The sequence below is a fragment of the Sarcophilus harrisii genome, chromosome 4 (assembly GCF_902635505.1).
Source record: "Sarcophilus harrisii chromosome 4, mSarHar1.11, whole genome shotgun sequence".
NCBI classification, from domain to species: domain Eukaryota; kingdom Metazoa; phylum Chordata; class Mammalia; order Dasyuromorphia; family Dasyuridae; genus Sarcophilus; species Sarcophilus harrisii.
The window spans coordinates 428,452,075-428,467,222 of NC_045429.1; the positions used below are offsets into that span (position 1 = coordinate 428,452,075).

At 37.4% G+C, this 15,148-nt stretch overlaps 1 protein-coding gene across 1 annotated transcript; it reads right to left on the bottom strand.

Annotated features, from left to right (window-relative positions):
• Positions 1–411: 411 nt before the first annotated feature.
• On the bottom strand, positions 412–3,987 carry LOC116423441 (protein Wfdc21-like). Its single transcript, XM_031967571.1, has 3 exons — positions 3,795–3,987; positions 2,134–2,234; positions 412–499 (listed from the first exon to the last, which is right to left on the bottom strand). The coding sequence occupies exons 1-2, from the start codon at positions 3,886–3,888 to the stop codon at positions 2,134–2,136; spliced, it is 195 nt and encodes a 64-aa protein (XP_031823431.1). The 5' UTR covers positions 3,889–3,987; the 3' UTR covers positions 412–499.
• Positions 3,988–15,148: the final 11,161 nt, after the last annotated feature.

Here is a 15,148-nt window from a genome sequence, read left to right on the forward strand (position 1 = left end):
TAAATCTTGGCAAAGTTTAAGGGCCATTAGTTTGAATTGGGGAATAATACAGCAACCTCTCAAGGAATGCAAGTAAGGCTTGAGTTCTTGCATTGTTAATGATTTATTAAGATAGAAGCCTGGCCTTCCCTTTCTCTCCCACCCTTTAATCTTTCACTTCCTGTCCACCTTCTCCTTCCCCACCCTCACAGCCCATCCCCCTCCCCCACAAGCTTCCATTATCTATCTGATTTTCTTTCTTTTTTTTTTTTTATTAATTAATTTATATTTACAAATAACTTTTTATTGACAGAACCCATGCCAGGGTCATTTTTTTACAACATTATCCCTTGCACTCACTTCTGTTCCAATTTTTCCCCTCCCTCCCTCTACTCCCTCCCCCAGATGGCAAGCAGTCCTATACATGTTAAATTATCTGATTTTCTAAGGTAAGAACTCCAGCAACATATGATCAACTCCCAGTGGACTTTTCTTCAGTGATTTCTTCTCTAGTGTGATTCTGGTAAATGAAACAAACAAAAACACATACAAAATTAAAGCCAAATTCTTACATACTGAGTGAGTCTACAGCTGCCCTGACCTGTCTAGCGGCTTTCCACTATCCATAGTCATCATATTGACAGAAGCATGTGACAGGATCTCTGAGGGAACCGTGGTCTCCCTTGCCAAGAGCAATTTCAAGTGTTCCCTAGGGCCTTTCTGGCTCATTTAGATCATACTGGAGAGTACCTTCTTTCTATGGTCGACAATTTTTGATCCAATTGGTTCCTTTCTGCAATAGTCTGTGTCATAACTTTGCATGTGGTTTCTTAATTGTGGGAGTGAATAAGGGAGAGAATGTAGAACTCAAAAATCTTAAAAACAAATGAAAAAATGGTTTTGAATGTAACTGAGGAAAATTATTAAATTAATTAATATTAATCTGTGTCATATCCAAGAAAGCCAGCTGGGAATGAAAGTCAGGCATAAGTGGAATAGCCCAAATTCCCATATCCTCATTTCCTAAATTGTTTACTTTCATCACTGAACAGTTATTATCATGATGCTTTAAATATTATACAAATCCCCCTGAAAGATAAGATACCTGCCCTCAATTTGTTATAAACTTAGAAGGTACTAAAAGCAGAGACATACCTATAAAGCAAAGCAGTACCAGATAATTTAAAAATAAATTGGTATTCATGTAGACTTTTAAGATCTGCAAAGCATTTTATAAATATAACTCATTTGAATTTTATATCACCTTGTAAGGTTGGTATCACAAATATCACTATCCCTTTTTACAGATGAAGAAGCTGCAGTTCAGTGAGTGTATTGACCAGACCAGGGTTACAAAGCTAAATAAGTGACTACTCTTAGTATCAGAGTCAAGATTCCTATCTGGCAAGATTGTGGAATTAATCCACTGGTTACTCTAGTTCAAATCATTGGCCCATAGATCAAATATTGGAAGGAACCCCAAAGACTATCTAGTTGATAAAACCACAGATTCAGAGCTAGAAGAGATGTCAGAGATGATCTAATCCTACCCCTTATTTTCCAGATGAGCACTGTGACCACAGTAGAGATTAATAAACTTGTCCCAGATTACCCAGGAAGAAAGCATCACAGATAGAATTTGAATCCAGATTCTCTGAGCCAGAGCCAATGATCATTTCAGTATGTGATGTTGCCTCATCCCTGGCTCTGCCACTTTCTAGCTATGGGGTCTTAAACAATCCTTTCCTGTTTCTGGGCCATCTATAAAATGAGAGGCCTCTTAATTAAATGACCTCAAAACCTCCTTCTCCATATTTATGAAAGTGCTTGGAAGAAATGCTGTTATCAAATATTTCCTAATTGAGGGGGGAAGAAGCAATTTGACTAGTTGATATTATTATTATTATTATTATTACTATATGTATTGTTTTCTCAGTTTACTTAAATGAGAGAAGATAAAAAGATGAATGAAATGTTAGAGAAATCAATCTTTCCCTTCAATGCCAGCATTTTCCTTGAGAAGGACAGTTAAGTGGAGGGGTGAGAGTTTGATGAGGAGACCCCAAGAAGGAAGAGATGCCCAGAGACACAATTAGGCTTTTGCTCATCAATGGTTAACTAGACTTCTGCCAAGGTAAAGCTCAGTTCTCTTACCTAAAAATAACCTTCTGAGCAATAGTGGTCACATCCATTGCTGATGCACTTTTCATGAGGCTCACAGTCCCAGTCCCCATAACAGAGCTCTACACATTTTCCTAACATCAGGGAAAAATCAAAGGGAGAAAATTAACCATATAGTATGTAACAGCAAGTAAGACCAGCTATGCATAAGGATTCATTTTGATTTAGAAAACCACCTGCTAACATTATCTGTTGTATTTTTGTTTTGTTAAATATTTCCTAACTATATTTTAATCCGGTTCCTGATAGAACTGCTGTCCCTGGTCCAGTATTTGGAACTTTTAATTTAAACAAATCTTGTGTTTTTGCTCATTTCAGCTCTTTAGTCAGAACTGCCAATGAATAATAAGGTTACTGTTGTTGTTTGGGGGAGAGGTCTTTTCGTGTGTGTGTGTGTGTGTGTGTGTGTGTAACATAATTAGAAATTCTGGAGTTTGGGAAATAGATCAAAGCTGGAGATATAGATTTGGGAATCATATATGTAAAGGTGATCCTTGAAACCAAAAGAAGGAACAGGATCATAGAACTCCTATGAAAAAGGAACAGTTGAAAAGTCAAGGACAATAATGTGGGAAATGTGCATATTATGGTGGGAGAGAAAGATAGAAAGATAGAAAATGAGGCTAAGGTAATTTTATTGAAGTCAAACGTTAGGGTTTCAAAAAGAAAGTGATTACCACTGTTAGAAATTGAAGAAAAGTTAAAGAGGATGAGGACTTGGTGGGGGGAGTAATTTAAATTTGCTGATTAGGGATGTTATTGCTGACCTTTGACACAACAGTTTTAGCAAAATGATGTAAGGATGGAGTCCAAAAGGATTCAAGGAAAAAGTAAGTGGCTGGAAGTAGATACAATGAATATAAATTAATCTTTCTATAAGTCTGGCATTGGAATAAAGAGATAGGACAGCAGATCCTATCCTTCTTAAGGTTTTGTGGGAAGTTTTGTATTTACATATTGGCTTTAATTTAAATGACACATGCAAACCAATGGAGAGGAAAAGTTTGAAGACACAAGAGAAAGGGTGACTGATAGAAAAGGTAGGAAAGGATGAGATTGAAGATATAAAGGAGAAAGGATTAAAGAGTCATCAAACTAGTACTGGAAGAATCTCCAAGTTATTTCTACTTATGTGACTATGAGAAAATCACACAAACTCTCTTCACTGTAAAAGGAGAATTAGATTAGATTGAGAATTCTTTACCTTTTTGTGTGTTGTGGAGCTCTTAGGTAGTCTGGTGAAGTCTATGAACCCCTTCTCAAAATAATGGTTTTATAAGTATAAAATAAAATACATAGGTTTAGAAAGAAAGACAATTACATTGAATAAAATCATCAAGCTATTGAAAAACCAATTCACGGACCCTAAGATTATATTATCAATTGATAAGACTTCTGGGTCTAGACCCTGAAATTTTTAGAAAGAAATCAGGATACTTCTTTTGAAGCAACTCAAAAGGAAGTTATAAAGGGTGAAGATCTAGGGAAAGTTTGATGTGGAAAGGATAGTGTTGGTAAAGTCATCCCTTATCTGGTGATTTCATGCAGAAGATGTCTCAGGATTCCCTGCTTTGGTCTTTCATTTTCCTTCTTTCTGGTTGCCTTCTCTAAAGAGAACTTTTTTTCTGACTTACCCAAGAGTGAAGCACGGATCTCCCTAGCTTCTTGCTGGCCAATGCTGAAGGTAAGGAGGACCAGAAGAAAGAGGAGGCCACTTGACAACTTCATGTTGGATCCCAAAGCCTTCAGATAACCAGAAAGTCAGGCCAGAGCTAGTATTTATACTGAATCTCATGAGAATTCAGGTTCAGGGCAGGGCATAGTTACCTAGAGAGGATGGGCCCTGGCAATGAACTGACATTTCTGGAAAGTGTGATTCATGTTGCCAAATTCATATGTAAATACTGTGTACTGAAAACAGGCCCTTTGAGCCAAGTACAGCCCAAAGAAAGAAAGAAAAGGAAAAATAAACAAAAAAGGAAGCCAGTGAATGGCAGAACAAACAAAGTTACTGACTGTTCCTTTTTCCTTCCCACCTTCTCCTGACAGAATCTCAATTAAGTATTAAATTACAGGTCATGTTGAAGATTAAATATAAGGTGGAAAGTAGGTTAGTGACCTAGAATTAGACAGTCTCACCTGCCTTCAAATATCTTCCCTAAGACCTGAAATTTTTTACTTTTTTTTTTACATTATTTGAAATTTCTGTTTTGGTCTGTTTTGATCTAATAAGAATAATTTGTTTTAATCCAGTCCAATCCCATGATTATTTATTCAGCAACTACCAAGTTTAAGGCTTCAGGGACACATAAAACAAAAAACAGTCCCTGTTCTAGAGGGGCTTATATTCTCCAAATAAGCAGATAAATCTATGCATGGGAATTTTCAGAGGGGAGGATAGAGTACTAACTAGGGGAGGAAGGTAGGAGATAGATCTGGAAATCCCCTAAGCTAGGCCATTAAGAAAGCTAAGGATTTTAATCAACAGAAGTGAAGAAGGAGTGAATTCTAGGCATCAGGTAAAAAAGCTTCCTATTTCAAAATGTAAATCACTAGAAGAGTAGAGTATTCACCTCTGTGTGACTTCTCACATTTTGCAGAAACAAGAAGTTGATTTGAAGTTAAAAGCACTTAGGTTCAAATTCACCTTAGCCACCAATTCATGTTATGGGCAAATGATTTCCCACACTTTTCTTTTCTATAAATGACTCCTTTCCACTCTCCACTCCAACATTCTCCCTTTCACATCAAACTTTCCCTAGATCTTCACCCTTTATAACTTCTTTTGAGTTGATTCAAAAGAAGTATCCTGATTTCTTTCTAAAAATTTCAGGGTCTAGACCCAGAAGTCTTATCAATTGATAATCTAGTCTTAGGGTTCATGAATTGGTTTTTCAATAGCTTGATGATTTTATTCAATGTAATTGTCTTTCTTTCTAAACCTATGTATTTTATTTTATACTTATAAAACCATTATTTTGAGAAGGGGTTCATAGACTTCACCAGACTACCTAAGGCTCCGCAATACATAAAAAAGGTAAAGAATTCTCAATCTAATTTAATTCTCCTTTTACAGTTGAAGAGAGTTTGTATGACTTTCTCATTTTCTTCTTCTATAAAATGGAGTGGGATGAGATTTTTCTAAAGTCCTTTATAGCTCCTTTATTCCCCTCTTCTTTTTGTATATAATGCTGGAAACCCAACAGAGACACCAAGGTCCACCTAGACCACCCAGGTTGAGACTTAGTACAGATCTCTCCACCATAAGACTAATGCTGGAACCGTCAAAGTGTTTTCAAGGGTGAGAATAACTACTGGATTGAGGTTTCATACTCTTTATTACTTGTTTTCTCACTTCCTAGAAACCCAGGTCAATACTGTGGTCAGCCACTTTAATTTTTTATTCTGCTACTTTACAACCATTTTGCCCTGACTAGCCTTCCCTGAGGACTATCGCCATATGATTTAATTGCCTCTGTTCCAGAGTCCTAATCTAATACTGGTTTTCATCATTTTAAGACCCTGGAATATGTTGTGGCTGGCAAACTTTCATTTCCAATTATAATTGAATTCATTTTAGATTAACTATGCTTTGAAAGCATTTCCATTAGATAAAATATAAATTTATTAGGCAAGCAAAATGTGTTATGACTATAGATAATGCTAATAAGGAAGCCTTTTAACGGCTGAGCTTGCATTTCCTAATGTCTGTGGTTCAAGGTCACTGTCTGTTAATCTTCTCCTCCTCCTCATGAGGCAGTAGAAAGAGTCATGGATTTAATCAGTGGCCCTGGGGTCAAATTGTGCCCCTGCAACTTAATACCTGTTGAACTGTGAATTTTAACTTCTTTGTACTCATTTTGTCATTTGCAACATATGGAGCATTAGATTAGATGACTTCTGAGATTACTTCTTGTTCTAAATGGCCCTGTGAACCTCTCTGTGTGTGCTTTCTCCCCCCACCCCCTGCACTTAATAGTATTTTCCCCCAATTACATGTAAAAATAGTTTTCACCTTCATTTTTGTAAGATTTTATGTTCCAGATCTTTCTCTTTTCCTCTGTTCTGTCTCCACTCCCTATGACAGAGAGCAATGATACAGGCTATACATATATAATCATATTAAATATATTTCCACATTAGATATGTTATGAAAGAAGAATCAGGAAAAAAGGGGAACATCATAAGAAAGAAAAATTTTAAAACACAAATTTTGAAAAATGAAAATAATTTGCTTCAATTTGCATTCAGACTCCATAGTTCTTTCTCTGGATATGGATGGCATTTTCCATCACAAGTCTTTTGGAGTTGTCTTGAATCACTATATTGCTGAGAAGAGTTTGTAATGCTGGAGAAACTGAGGCAAGACAGAGATTAGAGTTTTTAATATTTTTATAGTGAAGAATTTGGACTAGCCATAGCCAGCTGAATGGGATTGTTGTCTCAAAGCATCCAGCCACCCGCAAGTAATTCCAGAGACTTTTATAGGGCTCCAGCTATGAGAGAAACAAAGGCAAGGTGGGACAGAACGCTGGGTGAGTGGAAATTTCAGGAAGGACCATAACTTTTTAATTCTGACAGGTTGAGCATCAAGAAGGTGGTTGAGCTGGAGACAGGAAGTCTGAGACCAGGAAATACTCAAGCATTTGAGATAAGCCATCTGGAGTTTTATGACTCTTTGTAATATGAGAGTGGCCAGAGGCCCCTATTCTCTCAGTCCCAATGAAGCAAGAAAGGGGGGAGGGATTGCCACCCAGAAAACTGAGGCAGAACAATTCAGGGAAACTGAGGCATTACAAGCTAAAGTGATCATCTTTGCATGTGCTTTTAACCTCTTCATTATTAATTCTGCCAATTCTTAAATCTCTGTCCTCTTTTGCCCATCCCTTCCTACAACTCACTTTGGTATCTAGAATCATTGTCCTCTCATTAACAAATTCTCATCCTAGATCTCTTTCTGGATTTTTTTCATTTTCTTGAGTTAACAGAAAACTGGCTGTCACAAAAGATGCTATATCCCTAACCTACCTTTCCAGTTGCTAGTTGTTTCTCCTCTCATGCCCATCATACTGGGCCAGAAAGAGTTAATGTATTTTTAGTTCCTTATTGCCATTTCTAGATTCTACTTACCCAGAGAAGTATACTCCATGCATCCATAAAACTTTGTCTCAATGCTTTTTCCTGTGGCATTCTTTAGCTATAAATCAGTCTTTATTTCAATCCTAATCCTCAGAACTGAGAATTTTGATACTGTTGCTTCTCAGTTGATCAGCCTCCTCCATTCCCATGACCTTTTAGATTTATTACCCTTGACTACCCACAGGTATGGTCATACCATAGATCTCAGCACCTCCCTGTTTAAAAACTTTGAAATTCCTCTCTGATTATTATTTCAACTTTTCATTCCTCCTTCTGCATCATTCCTAATAAACCTACATTCTCATTGTGATTTCCAGTCCTTCTATCCTATCCTATTCACTCAGTCTAAGTACTTCTATTTTGACCTTATTTTCTTTCCTTTAAAGTACTGATCCTGCAGTTGACCAGTTCCACAGTATTCTATCTTTCACCTTTGACTCATTTATCCCTTTGCCCTACGTTGGTACCCATCCTTTCTTTACCCCTACATCATAGTCACCATCCACCCTCAAATGAAAGTCATTTGAGGGCATTACATGACTTTGTTAAATCCACTGATATCATTTAGCCTGGATGGGGTCTTCAGCATAGCAGGGGGATCCTTTTATTCTTACCTCATTGGCCATCTATTATCCCTCCTGGTGATGGTACCAACATTTTGCTTCTCTAAGGAAGCTCCCCAAACTGGCCTCACAACTTTTCATCAGCAAAGGGCCACACCTTCAGGGAGAAAACAGCCCATTTGTCTCTTTAACATCTTGAACTGTTCTTCAACTTCTTTGTTTCAGTCTTTGAGGAGGAAGTGGTCCTTCTGGCCAACTTTTCTAATTGTACCTTGAATCCTTTGCTGTTTGAGATCTTCTAATCTTATTCAACCTCCTTTCTACCTGATGTTTTTTTAACATTTAAAAGAGAAAACCAAAGGTTTCACTTAACTGTTTGTTTCCTCAAGCTACCATCTTCAAATTATCCTCCATTTTATTGCCATCATTCTAGAAAACTCATTTATATTGTGTGTTTTTACTTCTTCACTATCCACTCACTTTGTGACTCCTTGCAGTCTGACTTTTCATACCACTGCTTTACTGAACTTGCTCTCTCAAAGGTTACCAACAATCTTAATTTTTCTCAGGCTCATCTTTTTTGATATTATTGCCCCACCAATACTCTACATTCCAGCCATGAAGGACTGGAAATAATCTGCTCAAACTCAACTTTTCATTTTGTCATCTCCCAAGTCTGCCATATATTCTCTGTTCATTTCTTCTTTTCAGAATCTTTATCTTCTTTCAAGACAAGACTGAAGTATCATTTCCTCCATGAAGTCTTCCTAGATTCTCCTTCCATTTCTGTAATATATTTTTCTGTGCACAGAATATATCCCCTCAGAGTAATGTAAACTCCTTGAGGGCAGAATTTTGGTCTGTGTATCTCCAGCATTTGGTACAGTGCTTTGAACAGAGCAGATGCCTAATTTATTATTGTTGAATTGATAGTTCCAGAGTTCCAGAAGAAGAATACATGGCCTATTGCAACTTGGATCTTTTTAAAATTTTCTATCTTATCCCTCATGCTTTTTATTCCAAAGAGCTTCTTTTTTTTCCCCTCAAGGCAGTTGGAATAGCCTCTACTAAAATTGAGGTCATAGGCTCTAAGATCTGTCAGACACCCTCCTCCAGTCTTTGGGATTTCTCATTTTATCAAACAGCTTTTGTTGCTTCCTTCTGATCACAAAAGAGTTCTTTTTACCACTTATTGCAGTTAATCCCTCTTGGTAAATTTCTTTGTATCTTCCTCTTAATTCTTCTAGAATGGGACTCCATTATTTGCTTTCTATCATTCATGTATATTCTTCCTCTTCCCTAATTTTTTTATCGTTTGCCTACAAACAGTCTCTGTTTTCCCCAGTGCTAAAAAAAAAAGGGGGGGGCGTCAATTAATCTTTTAAATTTATCCAGTTACTATTCCATCTTTTTTTTTCCTTTCCCTGCTTAACTTCTTTAAAAAGCTATCTATATTCAATCCTTCTTCTTATAAACTCTTTCTTTTCAACTCCTGTCACTTTTGTCTCCTTAATCTACTGAAAATACTTTCTAAAAGGTCACCAATGATCCCATAAATATCAACTACAATGATGTTTTGTTCTTTCTTTTTAAATTTTGCAGCCTTTAATACCGAAGATTATTCCTTCCTATTGTATACATCCTCCTTCCTTGGCTTTAGAAATATCACATTCTCTTCCCCATACTACTCTAACACCTCCTTCATCTTTCTTGATTCTCATCATGTGTCCAACCTATTCTAACCTTTAGAATTGCTGCTATACCTTTAGGGGTTAGTAGTACTGTACCATTTCCATTTCCACTAAGGCCACCTACACATGCCATTTGTATTGGGTTAAGGTGGCGTGGTGCATAGCTGGATATGATAGACCTGGAGTTAGGAAAGCTCATTCTCCTGAGTTCAAATTAGACACTAATCAATTGTGTGACCCTGGCCAAGTCACTTAATCCTATTTGCCTCAGTTTCCTCATTTGTAAAATGATCTGGGGAAAGAATTGACAAACTACTTCAGTATCATTGCACAAAACACTACAATTAGGTTCATGAAAACTTGAATGCAACTGAAGTGACTAAACAATAAATCCAGGGAAAGAGAGCCAGACTCTTTTTCTTATGCTTAAAAGCTGGCTCATTAATTTCCCAGGGATAATTTTACTTGATGGTTCATGGATAGGGCTTCTCCATATGAATAGAATTTTTAAAAGTACTATATATATGCAATATTAATCTTATATGGGGCCACACATACAAGAAATAAAAAAAAACATAAAAAACACACAAGTGCTCATTAACAGACCAGGATTGTATCACTTAACTTTTACCCATTGTTCCTGTTGAGGTTGGGAAAGGGGACCCCAAAAGTTTGGGGTCATAGACCTGTATCACAAGGTGTCTCAAAAGAATTTGTAGGCTTGAACCCATTTCCTAGTCAAGGGGTAAAATTTTATTGTAATTGTAATGCCATTACAAGCAGGCTGAGTTCCAAAACAAGTTAACCAAGTGCCTCTCCAGGACAGGTTTTCTGCCTACTGCTGCCATCATCATGATCATCTGTTCTTCTCATTGGAACCGGGAAGTCTGTATCTGTCAAATTCACAAGTTTACCTTCAAACTTAGCCATGTCCCCTTCAAGAATGGTGTTTGGATCAATATTATATGATAATCAATTCTGATGAGCATGACTCTTTCCAACAATGAGATGACTGATGCCAGTTTCAATGATCTTGTGATCAAGAGAGCCATCTATACCCAGAGAGAGGATTGTAGGAACTGAGTGTGGATCACAACATTACATTCTCACTCTTTTTGTTGTTGTTTACTTGCATTTTGTTTTCTTACTCATTTACTTCCTTTTTGATCTGATTTTTCTTGTGCAGCAAGAGAATTGTAGAAATATGCTTACACATATTGGATTTAACATATATTCTAATATGTATAACATATATTGGATTGCTTGCCATCTAGGAGAGGGGATGGGAAGGAGGGGAAAATCTGAAACACAAGGCTATGCAAGGGTCAATGTTGAAAAATTATCCATGCATACATTTTGAAAATAAAAAGCTTTTTTAAAAAAGTTTTTTAAATGGTGTTTGTACTTCTTCAAGAAAGGAAAGTGGAACATCCAGTCAGGGGATTGAGTACAAATTCATCTAACTGAAGCCATATTCCCTGAGGGAGGCAACAGAGTATAAGGGAGGGGAGAGAGTATAAGGACTGCTGATTCCCCTATCCCTCTTCATGAAAATTTAGAAATAGAGTGCACTACTTCCCATCTAGAAGGGTCAAAACCTAAACACCTAAACAGAAACAGTTTCTTCTTTTAACTGACCCAGCCTTCCCTCATGGTGACACAAGGATAGTGAGCCAAGGGACCACTTAGGGTTTAATTCATATGACTAAATCACAAAGCTCTTCCACACACCCAGAAGCACTCTCCAGTAAGTACCTTGGAGAGGACCAGGAATTGCAATTATGAATGTAGTCCATAGGTGGTGTTCATAAAGAAATGAGCCCTCTTACACACTCTTAATGAAGCTATGTCTTTAGCTTCCTTGTCTTGGCCATTCTATTCCCATGGTAACCTCATTCATTCTTTTTTTTTTTTTTTGAGACAGTTGGGGTTAAGTGACTTGCCCAAGGTCACACAATTAGGACGTGTTAAGTGTCTGAAGCCAGATTTGAACTCAGGTCCTCTTCACTTCTGGGCAGGTGCTCTATCCCCTGTGCCACCTAGCTACCCCAACCTCATTCATTCTTATCTTTTATCTATATTCTCCATATAGATGATCCCATAATCTGTTTCTCCAAATCTGACCTCTTCTTGAATTTCAGACTTTCATTCTGAAACTGCCTCCAGGATGTCTGTGCCTTGGTATCCCCCAAGCATCTCAAAATGGACAAGACCATTCTTTCTAAGTCGTCATCGTCTTTCTGAATTCGCTAGTTCTCTCCAAAGCACCACACATACCCTGGCTTGAATACTCATAATTTTGGATTGTCTTTGACGTTCCCCTCTCCCTTACATCTTATATACCATCAATTACTAAATTTAATCAATTCCATCTCTCAATATTTCTTGAATATGTTCCCTCCTTTCCATTCCTACTGAGCTCATGTGAGTAAAGTAGACTTCTATAATAGTTTCCTAAAGTTTTTCCACCTATACTTGCCCACTTTGAATATGTCCTTCACACCTTGCTCAGAATCATTTTTCTTGCTCATCAATCGTATCTGAGATGATTGTATCACTCACTCTGTGCCTCCAGAATGAAGTTCAGTTTTCCCTGTCTGACATTTGAAGCTTTCCTCAATCCTAGCCACTCACTACTCTATCTAGTCTAGATAGAGCAATCCATGAAGATTCATCATGTGCTTACTATGTGCCAGGCATTTTGCTAAGTGCAGGCAAACAAGACAGTCTCTATCCTCAAGGTGTTTATATTCCAATGTGAGAAGACAATGCATAAAGAGGACCTAGAAATCAAGGTGGAGTATCTCAAGAGAGCAAAGCTAGACCGGAGACAGAGGGGAGCCTGAATTGGAAAAAAAGCATGGCCTAAGACCCACAAGTTAGAAATACTAATCACTTATTTCACATTATTGGCCTCCGCACACTTCATTTGAACTAGATTACTTTCTGTCTTTTCAAATGCACTGCATTCTCCTGCCTTATAGTCCCCTGTCCCTGAAGTGGCCCCTTCAAAATCACTTTGAATGCCATCTTCTGCATAAAACCTCCCTTAAGTTTGCCCCTGCCTCCCCGACAAAGGCCTTCCTGCTCAGAGTTCACAAAATACTTGGTTGATCATCTCTCATGCACTTACTATATATGACATTTTAAATGTAGCCATCTGTGTTTATTTCATTCATAAAGCCATAAATTTGAGCTAGAAAAGATCTCAGAGTCTATTTAGTCCTAACCCTTCATTTTGTAGATGAGGAAATTGGAATTCAGGCAAATTGAGTGACTTTCCTTTAGGGGTCAAAGGTACATTTCCCTACCTATCTATTAAAAATCAATCGGGGCAGCTAGTTGGTATAGTGGATAGAGCACCAACCCTGAAGTCAGGAGGACCTGAGTTCAAATCTGGCCTCAGATACTTAACACTTCCTGGCTGTGTGATCCTGGGCAAGTCACTTAACCCCAATTGCCTCAGAAAAAAAATAAAAGAAAAAGAAAAAGAAAAAAAAAATCAGTCCCTCAATAAACATTTCCCTAAGTGTCTCCTATGTGCCAAATACTATGCTAGACACAAAAAAGGGAAAAAGACAGACTACTCAAGGAGTTTATAATTTTGAGAAGAAAACATGCAAACAAATATATGCAAAAGAAGTTATACACAGTCCAGAACTGAGAATTCTTCATTAAATTCTAGGTCCTAAGCATACAAGGATCTTGCCCACAAGGAGCTTACATTCTATCACAGTGGTTCTTAAACTTTTTGATCTCAGGATCCTTTAAGATTCTTTAAATTAAAGAAGGTGTCCTCTCACCAAAAAGATTTTTGTTTAGGTAGGTTTTATCTGTTACTATTTACCATACCAGAAATTTAAGTGGCCTAGTATTTTTTTTAAATAACTTTTTATTGACAGAACCCATGTCGGGTTAATTTTTTACAACATTATCCCTTACACTCACTTCTGTTCTGATTTTTCCCCTCCCTCCCTCCACCCCCTCCCCCAGATGGCAAGCAATCTTATACATGTTAAATAGGTCGCAGTATATCCTAGATACAATGTATGTGTGCAGAACCAAACAGTTCTCTTGTTGCACAGGAAGAATTGGATTCAGAAGGTAAAAATAACCCGGGAAGAAAAACAAAAATACAAACAGTTTATATTCATTTCCCAGTGTTCTTTCTTTGGGTGTAGCTGCTTCTGTCCATCATTGATCAATTGAAACTGATCTTCTCTTTGTCGAAGAAATCCACTTCCATCAGAATACATCCTCATACAGTATTGTTGTTGGAGTACATAATGATCTCCTGGTTCTGCTCATTTCACTCAGCATCAGTTCATATAAGTCTCTCCAGGCCTCTCTGTATTCATCCTGCTGGTCATTTCTTACAGAACAATAATATTCCATAACATTCATATACCACAATTTACCCAACCATTCTCCAATTGATGGGCATCCATTCGTTTTCCAGTTTCTAGCCACTACAAACAGAGCTGCCACAAACATTTTGGTGGCCTAGTATTGAAAAGAGTTTTGACCTTGCTCCAAAACCTTCATGAGCACATCAGCACATAATTTGAAATGACTGTTCTATCAGGGGAGATAATATGAACGTCCTAGGTGTGGCTAGAACATCAGGTGAATGAGCAACATTCATTATCAGTGGGGTCCTTTCCTTCTCCTTGGAGAGATGACGAGGTACTGCAGCTGTGCTAAGGATGTGTTGGCAAGCCATTCTAGGCACACCTGTGAGGTTTGCATGTAGGCATTATGCAAAATATTTGGAGGAAGACCAGACAGCTTCGGCTACGTGTGTGTGGGAGGGAGCAAGGAATGTCCTGTAAATGGGAGAAGATCAGAGATTCTGACAGGTGGAAGGGAGGAGACATGTGCTGTGGGTATGCTGGGACAATCTGGACAAAGACATGGGGATGGGAGATGGAAGGTCATGTGTGAGAAGTAGTGAGACTCTTTTTGTTGTTGTTCACTTGCATTTTGTTTCCTTACTCATTTACTTTTTTTTTTTGATCTGATGTCTCTTGTGCAGCAAGAGAATTGTATAAATATATTTATACATATTGGATTTAACATATATTTTAACATGTTTAAGATATATTGGATTAATTGCCATCTAGGGGAGAGAGTAGGGGGAAGGAAGAGAAAATCTGAAACAAGGCTATGTGAGATCAATATTGTCAAATTATCCATGTATAGGTTTTGAAAATATAAAACTTTTTAAAAAAAATAAAATAAAATTGCTAACCCTAAGAATCTAAGTATAAATATAATAAAAAAAATTTTAAGAGAAGTTGTGAGGATGGTTAATTGGAGCACAAAACACCATGAGGGCAGGGGTATCAGAATGGAACTTCTCTTCCAAAAGAAGGCTCTGCAAACAATACAGGATTAACATGTTTGCTGAGAAGAACTGAATGGTAATGATCATTCTTTTTTATATTTTGGACTGTTTTAATTACCCCTTTACTTCTCTAAGGAAGCCCAGTTGTTGACTTGTTTGATTGGCATTTAGAGTAGAATTAAGGAAAAGACAGTTATCATACATGGAGACTTCCATGGGACAGAATAAGTGTGGATGGGCTAAGACAG

What these genes read in the sequence shown, in the direction of transcription:
- LOC116423441 (XM_031967571.1), bottom strand. Translation starts at nt 3,888, where the DNA reads ATGAAGTTGTCAAGTGGCCTCCTCTTTCTTCTGGTCCTCCTTACCTTC. An exon ending in GATCCGTGCTTCACTCTTGG is followed by an intron (nt 2,235 to 3,794) that starts GTAAGTCAGAAA and finishes CCCTGATGTTAG; the next exon opens with GAAAATGTGTAGAGCTCTGT.